The 18,485-nt window shown below is 31.9% G+C and overlaps 1 protein-coding gene across 9 annotated transcripts in view; it reads right to left on the bottom strand.

Annotated features, from left to right (window-relative positions):
- The window catches only part of LOC118193729 (uncharacterized), a 209,490-nt gene that overhangs the window by 155,614 nt on the left and 35,391 nt on the right, over positions 1 to 18,485 (bottom strand). For all 9 annotated transcript variants that reach the window (XM_085818509.1, XM_085818513.1, XM_035364855.2 and 6 more), the window contains 3 exons: positions 17,675 to 17,715; positions 16,078 to 16,105; positions 9,015 to 9,073 (listed from right to left, as the gene is read on the bottom strand). In XM_085818509.1, coding sequence (XP_085674635.1) covers positions 9,015 to 9,073; positions 16,078 to 16,105; positions 17,675 to 17,715 — 128 coding nt within the window. The remainder of the gene's footprint in view (positions 1 to 9,014; positions 9,074 to 16,077; positions 16,106 to 17,674; positions 17,716 to 18,485) is intronic.

Below are 18,485 nucleotides of genomic sequence, written 5' to 3'. Positions count from 1 at the left end.
TGTAAAAAACGTATTTTAGGTGAAACTTCACCCATGATAGTCCTTAAAAATCAACATTAGATATGATTGAAAGTATTTTTTTACATATGTAAAATAATTCCTGTATGAAAACACAGTATAACTTAAAAAACAAGAAATATCTTCCAATTTCATAATGCATTACAGAAATCAAAACTAATATTGGACATAAGGGCTTTTCCAGTTGGCATATATGAGTACCATGGCTACTTGTAAATAGCCATGTTGAATCTTATTTGAGATTTTCATACAGGAAAAGTGGCATATGATGTATAAATTAAGCCAGAAATTTCTATAAAACACAATGATGCAGTTTTCTTAAATTTTATTTCTTAAGGAGATAATGGTCTATGAAGCTACTGCTAATAGCCTCTAGGATTACACCAACAAACTAAGAATTAATTGAGATAATTTTTGTGAATGGGAGAAGAAGCTCCATACCATGATTTTAATATAGTGAACTATGAATCTGTATTTAGGACTGATTCTGAGGGACTCAAATCTACCTGTTTCTAAGTTGGTCGAGCAGATTTTCAAACATCTGAATATATTACAGATGACTCATTTGAATAATTAATTTGAAAAAGAAAGCGCTTATTAGTCTCTGGCAAGCTATAATAAATATTCAATGCTTCAAAAGAACACTTATTGCTTAGCTTTTCATAAAATAAGCTTTTATTCAATCTGATTATTAAATTTGTGGTAATCATGTAGTACATGATCTACTGCTTTTAGTTAGCTAGTTATTGCTTAGATGGTGCCATTAAAATGCTGTTTTAAAATTCAAACAAGTAAGAAAATGGCAGTAAAAAGAAATGATTAAAACAACAACCAAATTTAGTGCTGCATTTCAAAGATAACTAACAAAAAAAAAAAAAAAAAAAGCAGTACGTTGCATAATACATGATTACGAAATTATTTGGGCTCGCTTCCTTAAATCCATCTAACATTTGCAGCACAGATTTTAGATTCATATGTATAAAAATTCCAGTTAACTAACGTATAATTTGTCATTTCAGACTGCTTTCCATAATGTTTTAACAGGATTATTAAGATGGTGATTTTTGATCTTACTAATATTGGGAGATAAGTATGCGTAAATAAATCAATCACTTGATGGCTAACAGATTAATACCATAACATCAGCAGTAAAAAAAATAAGAAAAAGGAAAACGTGATTTGTAAAATTATATTGCACTCGTGAATTTTACACTTCTGTTGAAGGCTATGTTATGTTTTCAACTACATTTTAATTTAAAGATTACTCTCATTATACTCTTTTATTTTAGTAAAATTAAGGAACCCTTTTTATGCATATATACGAAGGTCACTCTGAAATTTTTTACATACACACAGACTATAAGTGGCAGGGTAAGATTTGAAAATATGAATTATTTTAGCTTAGCAGACAATTTTTTATTGGTCAGTTGCAAATTGTTTAGCACTTAATAAATTTTAGGTAGAAAGAAAAATGGAGTTGATGAGAGAATATTTTCTATGATTTTAAAGTGGGATTAAATTAAGAAGAATGCATTCAATGTCTATAATTAGCATCTGAAAATGAAAGTCCATCTTATGCACATGTATTCAGATGGTTTAAAGAACTTCAACAGAGGTCGCAACTCTTTTCGGGAAGAAGAACACACAGAAAGGCCATTGTCAGCAGGTAATCCCAGATGATGTGTCTGCCACATGGAAAATGTTAATCGATGATAATCTCTGCACTTACCAAGTGATAAAGAAGGAACTTAACATTGGATCTGCAGCCATACATAAAATTATTCATGAAGAACTGCATATAAAACAACTAGTTTGGGTTCCCCAAAATTTAAGTGAGCATTCAAAAGAGGAAAGCAACAGAATCAGAAAAGAAACTCTTAAATTATTTAAAGATGGCAATCATCACATTATTTCTAAAATCGTAACAGATGCTGAAATGTACTTTTTGACATTCCAACACATCAAGAAAGTAAAGTATGGGTCTTTGAAAATAATCCCATGTCCACAATGGTGAAAAGTCAATGTCCCATGAAAAAAGCAATGTGTTCCATTTTCTTCAGAAGTGGAGGACTGATCAAAGCCATGAAGCTAGAAGGACAGAAAACAGCCACAACTAACTGGTACACCACTAAGTGTCGTCCAAAAATTCTTCAAGTCGATATTAGATGATTCATGCTCTACTGTGACAATGCATCTTATCATTCAGCAAGACTGACAGTTGAGTTTCTAGAACAAAAACAACATCCATCTTATTTACCTGATCTAGCTATGTGTGGTTTGGCTATTTTTTAATCTAAAAAAGAACTTACACGAACATTATTTTCTTTCCGAAGATGAGAATGACGAGGCTATATGCTACGTCTTTAGTGGGTATTACAGTCAAAAGTCGTTAATCCGGACTCATCGGGACTTCGGCGATTCCGGATTATCGATTTTTCCGGATTATAGATCATCAGTTTAAATCTGGTAAGATGGCATGCAGAAATTATAAAATTAAAAATATGAAACCGTAATTTATGAAATAAAGAACAATTATAATCTAAACGGTATCAAAATTTACAAAAAAAAAAGCTTAATATTTATTTGTTTACTTTATTAAACATTTCTTTCAATGTAAGTTGTTTAAGTTGCTTCATTTTATGTGATAATACTTTCTCTTTAATTCTATAAACAGAAATAATTTCTATAATTGCTGTGTCGAGAATACCGACTAATTTGTCAATCGAAATTTTTTCGTTTTCAATAACCTCTGTGTCACTTTCTTCACTATCGGAAGTGAATTATAATGACGAGGAATTTGATTTAAATCATATCAAAGACAGAGTACATCAAGATGAAATACTACATTTAGTAAGGAATTATAAGCCAAATAAAATACAAACATCTGCCCTGAAAATAAGGATAGTGCTGACAGGTTAACTTCCAATTCATTGCGTGCCGTGGCGCCCCCCCCCCCGCCACCACAGAGCAGCGTGAGATTGATAAACAGATTTCGGAATGGTTAGAAAAACAAAGGATATGCCTTTATCCATTTTTTGCAGCTATTCCACTTTTTGTTTAATGGACTTCGAAACGTACTTTCGCTTTGTAGATCCTTTACATATTAGTAAATATATATCGGAAATTCTATTTGACATAATCGAAAGTTCAAGCTTACTTTTATAAAAATTGCTCTAACAGTCTAAAAAAAATAATAAGCCGGATCCAATTCGAAGATTAAGGAACAATGCAATCTGCAACATTAACTGAATTAGATAATTTTAGCTTAGCTTATACCGTCCGTTATACATTAAATGCGCATTCGTAAACGTATTATGCGCATGCGCACATGCATATTCACAAGCGCGAAGGTCTTACGCGCATGCGTAAACGCCTATGCGACGCATGCGCAGAAGTTTGTAGCTTTGAGGTCCGGATTATGGATGTCCGAATTAACGAATTTTGACTGTATAGCACAAGACATTGTATTTATCCACAGATATTTTATTATATACAAGACACACCACACTGTACATAAAACCTTACAAATACACACATACAAGTCCAACGACCAGCATTACAGTCTGTCTACATCCACAATCACTTAGCACACTGCTCAATGCTTGGCACACGTCAGTTCTAATTTTGATTACAATTAAGTTCTTGATATACCACAATACTCCCCTCTTATCACAAGTGCAATCTATCTGTGGGACATCAAATTCTACTGGACCGAAGCAAAGGTTGTGGCTCCAGTGGATGGAACTTCTGGTAAAATTTTTCGCTCAGAAGACGACACAGTCTCATCTATCTTTGGATGGTTCTGGAACTTCACTCTAATCAGGCTCCTTGAAAATCATGAGAGCTTGGAGGTAGACGTGTGCAACCCTTATCAATTATTTTTCCTCCATCACACATCTGGTCTACATGCTGCTGCCGTAGCTGACCATCTACATTTATAGTGTAATGAAGCTTGGATTGGATGGTTCCAAATCTCTATCGTCTGTCACCTTCGCAAATGCTGACACTAAATCCTTGATCTGCAACCTTGTGGGTTCCTTTTCGAACTCTGTCTTTCATCTTTCTTTTGAGATCTGGTCTCAATAAATCTATTCTTGTTTGAATTTCTCTCTTCAGCATTAGGAATGCAGGACTCTGTAAAGTAGTTAAATTTGAAGCTTTTCTATATTGCATTAAAAATGTACTGAGTTTTTTCTCTCTTTCTGGATAATTTTGCATGGTCCTTAAAGATTGTTTTACTGTAAACACATACCATTCAAGCCAGCCCATTACTAGATGGCTTAAATAGTGTTGTGGTTCTGTGCTTGATTCTGTTACTCTGTAGAAATATCTTAAACTCGTGTGAAGTGAACTGTGGTTCATTATCACTCGTTAACAATATTGGTAATCTGAACTCTCCAAAAACGTCCTACAGGACTATTGTTTAGAAAGTCAAGCTTCATTTCATTGGGTAGTAGCAGTTAATCTTTGAAAAATTCGCCTACAGAAGTTCACTGATCCTGGAAGAGACTCTTTGAACACTCCTAAAATTTCGCAAGCATAACTTTAAAAATCTATGTGTACCTAAAAAATTTCAGAGTAACCTTCGTATGTGTGTGGTAAACTCAGGAATACTTATCTCAAAGTTTTCTGTGAAAAAACTCCATTGAAATCTCCTACTTATTTTTTAACTGTTTCAAGATGGTGTACCTTTGTTTCAGAAGTCCCTAGGAACAGATCGGAATCAAAAGGAATGTTCCGTGGGACAGGGCTTGTGTCCCTAAGCCTAACTTTAGGAAAAAATCTTATGTGTACACTACATGACTTTCTTGCACAGAATATTAAATTATATGCATTTTTTGCTGCATTTAATTTAAACTTATTTCGTCCAATTTCATTACAGATACAGTTCTCCATCAATTAACTCAGTTCTCACTTCACAACAAGACAAATATACATAAAACCTCAAAATATTTTTATCAAAAATTGAAAAATATAGAAAAATATAAAACACAAAATACATTTAAAACAATTTAAAATATTTTTACAATTAAAATTAAATTTTTTAAGTAAAAACAAGCAATTCAGACAGCAAACAAGAAAGCAGATTTTTCAGTGCGCAAAACTGAAAGTTTACTTTTGGTCTTACTCAGTAAAAAGGATACTGAAGGTGTAGAAGCTCACTTAACTCACTATTTTAATAAGTTTCAAATATAAACAAATATGGCAGCTGTGATAAAAAAATTAGGCTTAGCCGCACTTGAACAACTTTTAAATTTTTGATAATTCTACAACTATTGCATGCAAATTAACTAAAGGCATAAAAATGTTAACCGAAAGATAAGAACAACATAATTCAATCATTTTTAAAGCAAAAAATGCACAATTTACCAACACATAAGAATAAAAATAAAGAGCTCATGGTGCTGAGTATATATATATATATATATATATATACTTTTGGTGTGACCAATTGCAACCAAAAGAAAAAGTGCACGTTATAGCAGTCCTATATACAAAATTTCAACATTCTGAGACTACACGTTTTTGAGTTATGCAAGGTGCATATGTACAGACATTACAATATCTCTTCTGAATTCATTTTAAATACTTTTTGCACCCTGTTTTGGAAAAGAGTCCTTTATTCTCTTCTTACATACAAATGTCACGTAAAAACATTGTTAAATTGTATTCGATAGCAGTCAAAATGGATATTTTATTTGAAACGAGATACCCAAAAATTTTCGTGATTACAATACTTCCTTTACTAAATATAAGGAAGTAAAAAATCACAACAAAAAGTATGTCCTAAAGTCATAATTTTTGGTAGAATTTTAGATTATTACTTATGCTATCATGTATGTTAAAATTAACATTTAATAATCTTTTTCCTTTACTGAAAATATATTTAAAAAAATTCTGCTTACTTAATAAGAAATAATTTTCGGAAACGTTATTCAAACCATTTCAAAGGTTTAATTGACAAAATATACTAAAAAACATTAATTTTTAAAAATACAAGAAAGGCTATTTACAAAAAGAAGTAACAAAATGTTTCATGCGAAGTGGAAGGCAGGCACTCGAGCTCAATCTCTGATAAAATGTCTGCATCAGAATCACTAGAAATATTGCTCCCTAACTCTTTAGAAAATGAATCATCACTCTCATCCATGTCAACTAATTGGATCATTTACCACTATACCTATCCAGTCATGGTTGATTTGAGAGATTTAAACAAAGATATGCTTTATATAATCTAAGATTGAAAGGAGAAAGTGCATCTACTAATTCGGATGCAGCACAACAATATCCAGAAAAATTTGCTGAAATCATTGCCGCCAACTCCTACACTTCTGATCAGATCTTCAATGCTGACGAGTCTAGGTAATTCTGGAAAAACATGCCTGAAAGAACATATTCAGCTAAAGCTTGCAAATCAGCTAGTGGTCATAAGGAAGCGAAAAGTCTTATAACAATTCATTCCGTTACAACGCTTCAGGCAATTATATAATAAAACCGTTGGTTATTAACAAATCAGAAACACCATGCTCATTTAAAGGAATAAACATAAATAGCCATCCAGTTCATTGGATGGCTAATAAGAAAGCGTGGGTCACGGCCATAGCTTTCAATGAATGGCTTTATAACATGGATGTCAAACATTATTTAAGTACAAAGGGATTGCCTTTTAAGGCTCTTCTATTAAATGATAATGGACCTGTCATCCTCAAGATTTACAACACAAAAATATAGAAGTTGTCTTTTTACCAAAGAATACAACTTCCTTATTACAACCATTAGATCAAGTAAGGCACCGTATACCAAACAAACCTTCAGGTATATTTTAGAACAAATGGAGAATGATGAATCTCTTATGGATACTTGGAAGAACTTTAGAATCTTAAATTGTGTTAATCATGTCGGACTATCAATTACTCAGATTAAACAATCAATGCTTAATGCATGCTGAAAAGCAAAATGGCCAGATGCTGCTAAAGATGAGAATGATAGATTACAGCATGAATATTCTCAGATCACAAAATTGGCCCAAACTATAGGACAAGAAGGTTTTGAGGATTTAGCTTAGGCAGATATTGAAGAAATAATGGTTGATGAAGAACGAAATGAAAATGAGTTAGTTAACATGATTCATGAAACATATAAACATGATGAAGACAATGATTCTGATAAAGAGCAATCTAAACCAGTTGCGCTCACAGCAAGAGTCATCAGCTTAGGACATAAATTGGGAAGAAAAATTAGGTAATCATTTTTTGCAATACTACACAAATGTTGAATGAGCTTTCCAATTCCAACGGGAGCTTAGTAAAAGCTTAAATCAATATGAGGAGATTTACAAATATTTAGGAAAAAAGCATAAGCAATTGTTAATTATGGAGTGTTGTTAACTACAGAGTTTTGTTGATTTGAGATCTTCCCTAATTCATCAACCATTGAAGCAGAATTTTATTAAGAACACTCAAATGATGAAAGTGACATCACACCTATCAAGAAGAAAAGACTAATAATTCAAAAAAGTGATGACAGTGATTAAAGTGATAGTAATTTTTTTATTGATCTTATATTTTCCTAATGTAAAATAAATTAAATATGCACTTCTATTATAACATATTTCTCCCGCTTTCTTGGCATGCCTTCGGGGTGTGGTAGTCTACAAGCTGGGTGCATATTCCAGAGGCCCGCGGTTCAATTCCCGGCGAAGGCGGTTGCTCATTTGTCATCTCTCTTAAAAAAACCCCTAATATCTCTAATAGCGGCACCCGAACTAAAAGGGTTGTGGATGATGATTCTCCTCACCCGGGATTTGGCGATTGGGTCCCCCCCTCAAACCCCAGTCGCACTTTAAAAGGGGGAGTATATATATATAAGGTATTTCTAACGCCTTTTTGGTGTGATGGTCTGCACATTGGGCGCATTTTCCAGAAGTCCGGGTTTCGATTCCTGGTGAAGGTGGTTGCTCATTTTTCATCTCTCTTTCTTAAAAAAAAAATTCTTATGTATCTACACTATTACCTATACATATTTGTTATTCTATGAAGGAAGGATAACTTTTAAGATGTCTTACTTTTGTTTCATGTAAATAAATAACTAAATTATGCACATTTAGTATGTTTTTTGTTTTACATACAAAAATCCAAGATTTCGATTTACACAGTTTTGTGCGGAACCTATCTTTCATGTAAATCGAGGGATAGGTGTATATCTTTCTTCTGATAAACAACATTTGCTTGCCATAATAAACTGAAGTCAAGGCTTTCAGAAATAAAAAGGAAAGTATGTGAAATATAAGCAATAAAAGCAATGCAAAGCATAACAGAACCCCCACAAAATGACCATACTTAGTAGCAAAATAAATAAATAAAAGAATTAAAAAAAAAAGGATTCAAAGGGATATCGGAACCTAAATGTTTATAGCATGAATGAAGTTAAAAAGTCAAGTTCTGTTTGTTCTTTTGCGTTACACTTTCCCTCCTCCTGTGCAACAGCTGACACGTTAACAAATCTGTAAAGTTAAGTAGAATCTGATCAAACTGAAGGTCAGGATCCTAAGACTATACACATACACATTCCCATCCAGGTCATTTTCCAGCGATGCAGGGGGGAACGGCCGGCTGTGAGAGACATTCATAGACATGTGTGCATTTGTAGGGAATGTATATATGGAATGCCCATTTAGAAAGGGTTAAGGACTTAATTGGAAATACTAAAGCTAAAACAATATATGCATACTCTTAAATCATACATATTTCTTCACGAGTTTGGCGAAATCCAGTTGAAGATACTTTCACTAACTAAATTTCAGAGGCATATTTCTAAAATCTACTTATCTAACCAACATTTATGCACTTTTCAGCATGCATAGAATAACCAAGCACATTCTGAATTTAGACATAACTAATCACAATACATGTTTTCTATTTATAACAATTATGTATAATTATCCACCAAAAATCCATTTGGAGGCATAATTGTAGATAATTTTGAGTAAATCTTACCACAGGAGATAGAGATGATACAAATTGATCTTCTATTTCTGGAATTATATCTTCCACGTCTGAAACATATGAGATCCATACAATTCCGTAACTACAACTATTTTTTATAAATAATTTTCAAAGCTACTTTTATAATCAAAATTTTTAATGACTATTTAGCAAACTAAAATTATTACAATAAAAAAATAATAATATAATGAGAATAAAAGATTTCAATTAATGAAAAAAATTTTTGGTACTTAAAAGTTTTTTAGAGGGGATGCAATATGAGATTTATTTTTCAATATTTTATAAAAAAATTTTATAATTATATAATTCATGAAATTTTAAACTTTTATAAAAAAAACCGAATTATTTGTGTTTGTTCCGTATTGTTCATTCAACAGTTTTTGAGTTGCATTCTCAAGTCTGTAAAACTGCTGATAGCTTTCTCTGATCCCCACTTTTCAATTCAAGAGTTCTTAAATTTTGCACAGCTTTTCTAGGTTTGACTGAAATTTGTATGTCTTCATTTTCTGCCATATTACTATCACTGCCAGTTTTAGTTTCTAAAGCTCTTTTAAATTTTTCTATAATACTGTAGTTAGTTTTCACATATTGTCTCAATGTTATCTCAGTTGTAATGTATTCTAAAAATGAATCTTCATAAATTCCCTCACTGATGTCTGAAATATTGGCTATAGCTTGCATCTCATCTGAGGCCTTTCTAAATAAAAGCCATATTTTATAAAGCCATATTCTATACATTGGCCATAATATGCATAGATGCTAGCAAAGATAACAATTTAATTATCTTCTTTGAAGTAGTTGCCCTTTAAAAGTAATTTTTTTTTTTTAACATCTCCTTTCCTGTACTGACATTTCAAAGCTTTTATTATGCCAAGGTATAAAACCTAAGAGATGAAAATTGTATTTGCAGGAATAGACACAAACTCAATATTTTTTAGTACAAGATCAAAGGGCTGTACGGCACAGTAATCAAACAACTTATTTCTTCGTTTTTCAATTGTTTGTTCTATTCCAAAGAAAAATCTGTAGAAATACTGCTTGTCATCCATAAATTCCTGTTTTCAGAATAACTCAGATTAAGCCCTTTGAAGCTGAGGTTTCAATAAGGCCTCTTGATTGTTCTACTAATATTACAATAACTCACTCCTTCAGTTTCTTAAAGCCAGTTTTTTATTCCATTTTAAACATTAACGTTTATTCTAACAAAGCTTTATAAAATATAAAAGACCTGTACAATAATTTTTGCGCAGCTTTCATTACTTTAGTTGTCCAGCTAAAACATCTTGTACTCGGCTATCAGCCATACAATGATCTGCCCCTTAATTTTTGCAATGCAGTTTTCTAAGAAGAATGCTTTTTTTTTCTCCATCTTGTGAGTCATCAATCACTTCATAGAACATTCTCTTATAGCATTTTAGCAAACTGCACAGCTCCGGGAATAGGAGCATGTTTCAGTCTTATTGCTTGAAACCATCCTATAAAAACAGTTTCTAGATCTGTAAGAGTTCCAGTACTTTTGTGCTTCCTTGACACTTTTGCATTTTTTAATAGCTCTCATCTAATTTAGTTCTTTGTTTAAGTAAATAGCACAGTGCTGTTCGGGTAATTCTCAGTTTAGTTTTCTAAGCTTAGATCTTTTTAGTTAGGCATATTTGGCATATTACAAGGTTCAAACAAAGCAAATCGAAGATTGTTTCTTCCAGTAATCTGATCAAATTCAAACTTCATGCTTTTAACCAGGAAAAAGAATTTCATTTTGTCTATTGAATCAATCTCTCACTTCATGGTTACAGCCATAACCAATGCTTTCTTTACCTCTTATTCTGTTTACAATATCCCTTCCTTTTCTATTTATAGAGTGATAATGTATGATTATGCAAGAAAGCATTGCATGAAACATTTCTGAAAACTTCTTGCAAATCTAATGCGTGTACCTCAATGGGAACACTTTGAACACGATAGAATGCTAAGGTTGCACTTCCACACCATGTTAACTGGTTTTCATAAAGAAAACAAAGCTCACTTAATTAAGAACCACATTTCTTTTAATCCTCAGAGAAACACACTCATTCAAGGTTCAAGATAGAACTTACACCTTGATAAAAGAAGACAGAACTTACACACCTTGATAACATACCTTGATAAAAGAAGTGTTTGTAAGCTGGCTGTTTAAACCTCTTTTATTAAAGCACCAAATAACTGAAGGATCAACAAGTCATGGTTCTCAATAAAGTAAATGGATGAACCACAAAGAACTTTGAACACATATTTGGCCAATCTGACTTATAGAAGTGGCAACTATAATACAGCATAAACAAAAAGCTCATAACCAAATAAAAAACTGATATCATTACTGAAAAGTGTCACTATTCTAGAAAGCATAACTCCACTAAAGAGTAAAAAAGTCATTCTTACAAGTATTGCCTCTTTTTCAACTCTTGTGATGAGAATAATTTCTCATACCTTTGATTTTTAGTTGAATTATTTAATTATTATTGACTAATAATGAATCTCTTTTTAAATAACAGAAGTATTATATATTAATATGATTAAAAATGTCTATCTGATTTCATTAAATAATCTTAAATCCAAAATGCTAATTTTGCATTTGTTTGATCATTTAACTTCTGAACTCTAGGTTTCTGAGTTTTAATTAATGAATATTAAATCATTTATTAATAAATTAAAATCTTTTAAAAAGATGTGTCTTTTTAATTCAAATGTAAGAATAGTCATACAGTAGCAAAAATTATAATATTTTGGATATCATTTCAACATCAATTTGAGAAATTTACAAACACATGAGGAGATAAATAAGAAAATCAGTGCCGTGAATTACTGATCATATTGATTGATAATCAGTGAAAACACTGAAAATCACATATTAAAATATTGACAATTAGTCGATATGTATGTAAAAATTGATACGAAATGACTTCTCTACATTCAATTAAATCAAACCTAGTTGTGTTCTGAAGAATAAATTCATTTGCATGATGCAATTGTTCATGATGGCAATATGAATCCTAATGAACTGGGAAAAATTGTCACACCAGCAGCCGCATTTACAGGAAATCCACAGCACATGCATGAATATGCTCAAGATGTAATGACATATGTTCATAGATACGGCCACCTAGATTTGTTCACTACATTTATGTGTGATCTTGTGTGAGATGAAAAAAAAAGAACTTTTATTACCTGGACAATCATCATCAGATCGTCATGATATTTTTGCACATGTGTTCAAACAAAAATTGAAATCTTTAGTGGATTTCATTGTCAAGCATCATGATTTTGGAAAGACATACTTTTGGAAGTATTACACTGAATGGCAAAAAAGAAGACTAGCACACACGTTTTGATTTGCTTGATCAAAAAGCCACACCAGATCAAATCAATCAAATCAGCTCAGCAGAATCCAGGCTCATTTGAAGTTGTCACCAAAAACATGATTCATGGTCTATGTAGCATACTCAACAACAATTCACCATGCATGTCTGATGGTAAATGGAAGGAATGATACCCAAGAGACTTACATGCCAAGACTATCACTTGCAATGATGGATATCCACTCTATCGTCAATGGTCAACTGAAAATGGTGGCAAATCCATTACTTTAAAAGTGTGAAACAATGATGTTAAGTCAATGATAAACAATGATGAAGTCAATAACTGTTGAGTTGTACTGTATTAAACATTATTCCTGAAAACGAACAAAGTATACATCAATATAGAGTATTGCAATTTGGTGAAACTAATCAAGTACATTTGCAAAATATGTCTACAAAGGAAGCGATATGGCAGTTTCAAGAACAGGAAATGCAATTGAATCTACTAATAAAATTTACCAATATCAACCTTCATTGCTATATTATTAGCAATGAAGGAGTATGGAGCATTTTCTCATTTCCAATATATGAACATCATCTAATGTTCATTCGCCAGTTCACCTTGAAATGTACAGTAGGTGTACTTCACAACAGAAAACGCATGTGCAAGAGCATTGACACCGCTGCCACCAATGTCAACTGTATTTTCCTCACTGTGTACAGATGATATGTTTGCAAAGACGCTACTTTACTTTGAAAAGCCAAAATACTATACATGGAAGGCATCAAGGAAAAAATTTCAGCATTGCAAACAAAGTAAAGCAGTTACAGGACATCCCAATTTATATTCGACCGGTGCATTAGGCCGTCTGTAGACTGTTCACCCAAACAATTCAGAATGCTTTTATTTGTGACTGCCATTAATCAATGTACATGGGACAATATCCTTCCAAAAACTGAGAATAGTAAATGGTCAAATATGTTCCACTTATCAAGAAGTTTGCCAAGAATTAAATCTTCTTGAAAATGATGCATACTAGGACACTTCACTCACTGATGAATCAAATACTGCTCAACCACAGCAAATATGAATGTCATTTGCAATCATATTGACAACATGCTTCCCTTACAATCCAAATGATCTTTGGGAAAGATACAAACCAATGTGTGAACACATCCTACATCATTTGGATAGAATGAATCAAAATCCAGATATTTAATCCACACCAACTGTATTTAATGAGGCATTAGTTTTGACTTAAAACATACGTTTGGGAGTCGCTAACAAAGCACTGATACAATTATGAATGGCTGCACCAAATCGATCTATCTCCAAACGATCTTTGCAATGAGAAACACACTTTGATGTTGATGAATTGGGACATTTGTTCAAATGAATCTCCCCAGATTGGTTTCAGAACAACATATAGTATATGACAGAATTAAGCATGCAATTAGAAGCCAGAGCAGCAGATGGTATTTCCTAAATGCGCCCGGAAGCACAGGCAAAAGTTTTCTTATATCACTTATTTTGGCAACTGTACAGTCACAAAAATATATTGCACTAGCAATCACATCATTCAGAGTTGTGGCAACTCTTTTAGACGGTGGTTGAACAGCACATTCAGTACTGAAATTGTCATTAAATATGCAAATCACTGAAACATCAACATGCAATATCAAATGAAATTCTGGAATGGCTAAAGTACTCCAATCATGTCAACTCATTATATGGGATGAATACACTATGGCACACAAAAAAGCATTGGAAGTACTTCAACAAACTCTAAATGATTTAACAGGTGATGAACAGCTTTTTGACAGCACACTCATTTTATTGTCTGGCAATTTTCAACCAACTTTCCTAGTTATATTATGTTTGGCACCTGCTGATGAACTTAATGCACATCTCAAATGATCATTCTTATAGAAACATGTACAGAAACTGGCTTTGAAACCAATATGAATTTACAAATACAACATGATGCATCTGCTGAATGCTTCAGAAAACAATTGTTGGACATTGAGAATGAGAAAATGGCAACCGATGAATGCACACAATATATCACACCAACCACAGAAGAATTTATTCACAAAGGTTTCCCAAATATTGAGCAGAATTATAAAAATCATCAGTGGCTCAGTGCATTTGCTATATTAGGAGCCAAAAACAACAACGTTAATGCCATCAGTTTAAGCATTCAAAAGGAAATACAAGGCGAAGTGGCAACATATAAGTCCATCAATGTGGTAATGAATCGAGAAAATTTTGTCAATTATCCAACTGAATTTTTAAATTCAAAAAATTGTCCCTGTGCTTTGTTGAAAGGGACAATCGCTACAAGTTTGTGGACTAAATTCGGAAAATCCATGCTTTTCACACGGGCAGCTGAATGTGGCCTGCTCATGCATCAGAAAATTTTTCGATTTATTCGTGTATGCACCATACAGAAAAACAAAAAATACTGTGTATCCAAAAGCTCTTCAATAAACAGAATTAAAACACAAACTTTTTCTTTACTTTAAGAAACATTGCAATGCATGCTGTATAACAGCAGAAAATAAATAACTAATCACTGACAATAATACATAGCGATCAAGGTGGTGGCAAAGTTCATGCAACTGGTTTGGCTATGCTGAGTGGAAGAAGTTAGGTGTGGAATATTTTTTTTAATTTACGGAAGCATCGAGCAGCAAAATTAGAGGATCTAAAAATTTTTAGAATTTAGAGAGGCACCAGACAGCATAATTTTAGATCACACAGAAATTACACAGGAAGTACTGATGGTGATAGTTATGGCCAACTGCAGACATTTAAGTTATTGACAGAGGCTTGGCCAATCCAAAAGCAAGGCAAAAGTTCATTCAAATTATTTTACAAATTGACATTTTCTTGTTTCTTTATGACTTTTCATTTTTTAATACCATAATGAATTATTTTATAGTTAATGTGCAAGGCAGTTTCATTTTTTAATTATACTTTATAACTGAACTTTCTGAATATTTAAACAATCTAAAAAACGTCTTAATATATACATCTAAATAATGCTTAGCACAGCTATTAGCATTCAGAGGTCATAGGCAGCTCAAACAAATTTTAAAAGAATGTGTCTCTGTGTTCTAAAAAAAGTTTTTTTTTTTTTTTTTTTTTTTAAACTATTTGAAAAAGGCTAATTTACTGATTTCAAAAGCAATGGCAATTTCTTGGGCAAAAACATTACAAAAAATTCCACCCCTCCAAAAGATAAAATTGTATTTGTATTTTATTCCAGAACAAGAACTTCAATAGATACTAACATAATGTAAATCATGATCTAAGCATTAATTATCTCAGTTATCGTAAAAGTAACTGCTGTAAAAATCTTCAGCTGCTGTAATGATGTCAGTGGTAAATAAATCATCAGCTTCTACTTCTTTTTTCAGTATATCTCAAAATCCATGAAGATAAAACAAATCATAAACACACAGAAAAGAATAACATAGTTCAAAATTACTTTTAAAAACACACTGAAGAGTAAGGACATAGCTGCAAAAGGAAGACATACATATTATTGGCATGTTAATCACTATTTTCAGTACCTGCTGAAGCTAATAGTGTGAGATAAGACAAAAGTATTAACAATATAAATTTAAAAAAAAAAAAAATGGTAGAAAGACAGAAAAATTTCAAGGAAGATAACCATTTTTAGAAAAAATTTAATAACATATAAATATGACCTTACTTTTTTTGGTACTTTCTTCAGCTGTCAACTGCAAGTATATTAAATGCAATTATTCATTTTATTAATTAAATAAATGTATGAAGATACAAAATGCATTTATTAATACCTCAAGTAACTAAATGGTTAAAACTATAATATTACATATGCTTAATATTATATGCTATTTTTAATTAATCTACATAAATCAAATTTTTTAGAAGCCACAATTTTTAAAGGTTTTTAAAATAAATTCAGCAGGTTAGAATATAAGAGAAAATGAATATATGGGTACTTTCTGATTATCTGCAACCCTGCCAAAAAGTCACAAAAAAGTATTTATGAGGCAAAATAATACATCATTAAAATATTGGGTTTTAATAAAAGTTTCCCACCGGCACAAATATCGTCTGCGCAGCAGTTCACATTGCTATGTTTAATTTTGTCATATGATTTTTGGCATTTGAAAGAAAGAGGCTTGCTTTAGAATGCTGTGTTGTGAAATTTGTAAAAAAAATATTGTTAACATAAGTACAAGGTGTCTGAAATGGAACTATCAATCTAGCAGATTAGAACCATGATTTATTTCCAATTCTGTTGCAAAAAGTCAGCTACAAAATGTCACCAAATCATGTACGCAGCTTTAGGTACTAATGCTGTATCATATGAAACTGTGAAGGTTCGGTCCGAAAAGCTCAAAAACAAGGACTATGACATTCAAGAAGCAGAGCACTCTGGGTGGCTTACTGACGTTCATGAGGCCTACCTGTGAGAACTTGTGAAAGAAAATCAGTATGCAACCACTTAAGAGCTTGTTAAGGAGCTAGACAGTCGCCTAACTCCTTAGCTTAGTGCCATGTACACCAGTCATACAATACATCGCATAAACCTGACGTAGAAATTTAATCACTAGTTGCCGCTTGCTCATGCCATCAGCAGCATCGCAAAGCGCAATTTGAGTAACAAAAAGATAATGCTTTGTATCTGGTGGGATGGCTGTGGTATTATTTACAAACAGTACCTGTAAAAAGGTAAAACCCTTGACTAGTAAGGTATATAGCAAAATGCTAGTCTGTTTTGACGCTGAAATCAAGGAAAAATGACACAGAGTCCTGGCACAAAAAGGTAATGATCAATCAAGATAATGCAAGACTGCATGTGTCTGCATTCACCGGCTGAACTCTATACGGACTCGAATGAGATCTTTTGCCACACTCATTATATAGCCCCAACATCGATCCTTTGAATTTCTTCACAAAAACTATTTATGTGGCAACTCAGGTGTATGCATAGCACATGCATGTTTTCATCGGTACACAATTCTCTGATACTTTTTAAGCAAAAACCGGTCTATGTGCACATAGAAAGAACAATAATGGAAAAAAAAAAAAAAAATTCTAAAAAAAAAGTAAGTGTTTTATTACCAATGTTTCTTTTTTATCGTTATTTTAATAATGGATGTTGCGTTTTGTGCATTAGCTTGGTGAGAAATTCGTCAACAACTTTGTGAATGCTCTTCAAAGTAATAAATGAGTTTGGGACTTTTCGTGGGACTGTGAATAGTCAGAAAGTACCAAAACATGCTTTAGAATTATCAGTTTTAAATAGAAAAACTATTTACTTTCTCCCTCAGCTCATTAATCTGGGTGGTAAAGGATGAATCTAAAAGAAAAAAATTATATATTAACCTATCTTAAACCTTATCTTAAAAATAAAAAGTTACTTTACTAAAGAAACTTTTTTTAAGTTATTAAGAAATTATTAACAGTGCACTTACTGAATAAAGCACTGAAATTTGGTAATTATATATAAGAATCTGGTTTTTTAAACCATAATTATAATTTTAAGCATAATGCTATAACTTTTTAAAAATAACATTAGCAGTTTTAAGATAACTTCTCATGAGTTCATTTTAAATTTATGATTTTGAATTTTAGAAAACTATTAAACTTATTTATGAAAAATAAGGGTACTTTAGCACATTTTAGGGATTTTTTATAAGAAAAGAATTATGACTTATAATTGCAAAAATGTTTTTATTATGGAAATACATATACTCTCATATTTTACATTTTAATTACATATATATTCCAAAAATGAATCAGTAAACCTACTTAGATGCAAGTTTTTGTTTCTTTAATTCTGGTGGAAATTTTGTAGCAATCACTTTAAAAATAGTTTCGAAGTAATTTTTGTTCCCTTGAATATTTTACAGAAAATTAATGTATTTTTTCAGAAATTTTACCACAGTTTCTTCTCCTGCAGACAAATCCTATAAGTGACTATATTAAAATGAAGTTTAATGCAAAAAATATCACAGTTGGCTTATACAACTTTTCGAACTTGGAATGCAATAAAAAGAACACAATCAAAACATTGCTTGTTAAAAGTGAAGAATAGTTACTGATCGAGAAAAAGGTATTTCAGTCATG

The sequence above is a fragment of the Stegodyphus dumicola genome, chromosome 6, assembly GCF_044657685.1.
Source record: "Stegodyphus dumicola isolate Sdum_Otavi_A_Nest chromosome 6, ASM4465768v1".
Lineage (NCBI taxonomy): Eukaryota > Metazoa > Arthropoda > Arachnida > Araneae > Eresidae > Stegodyphus > Stegodyphus dumicola.
Note: the sequence above shows the minus strand (reverse complement) of the source record. Positions and strands in the feature narration are given on the sequence as shown.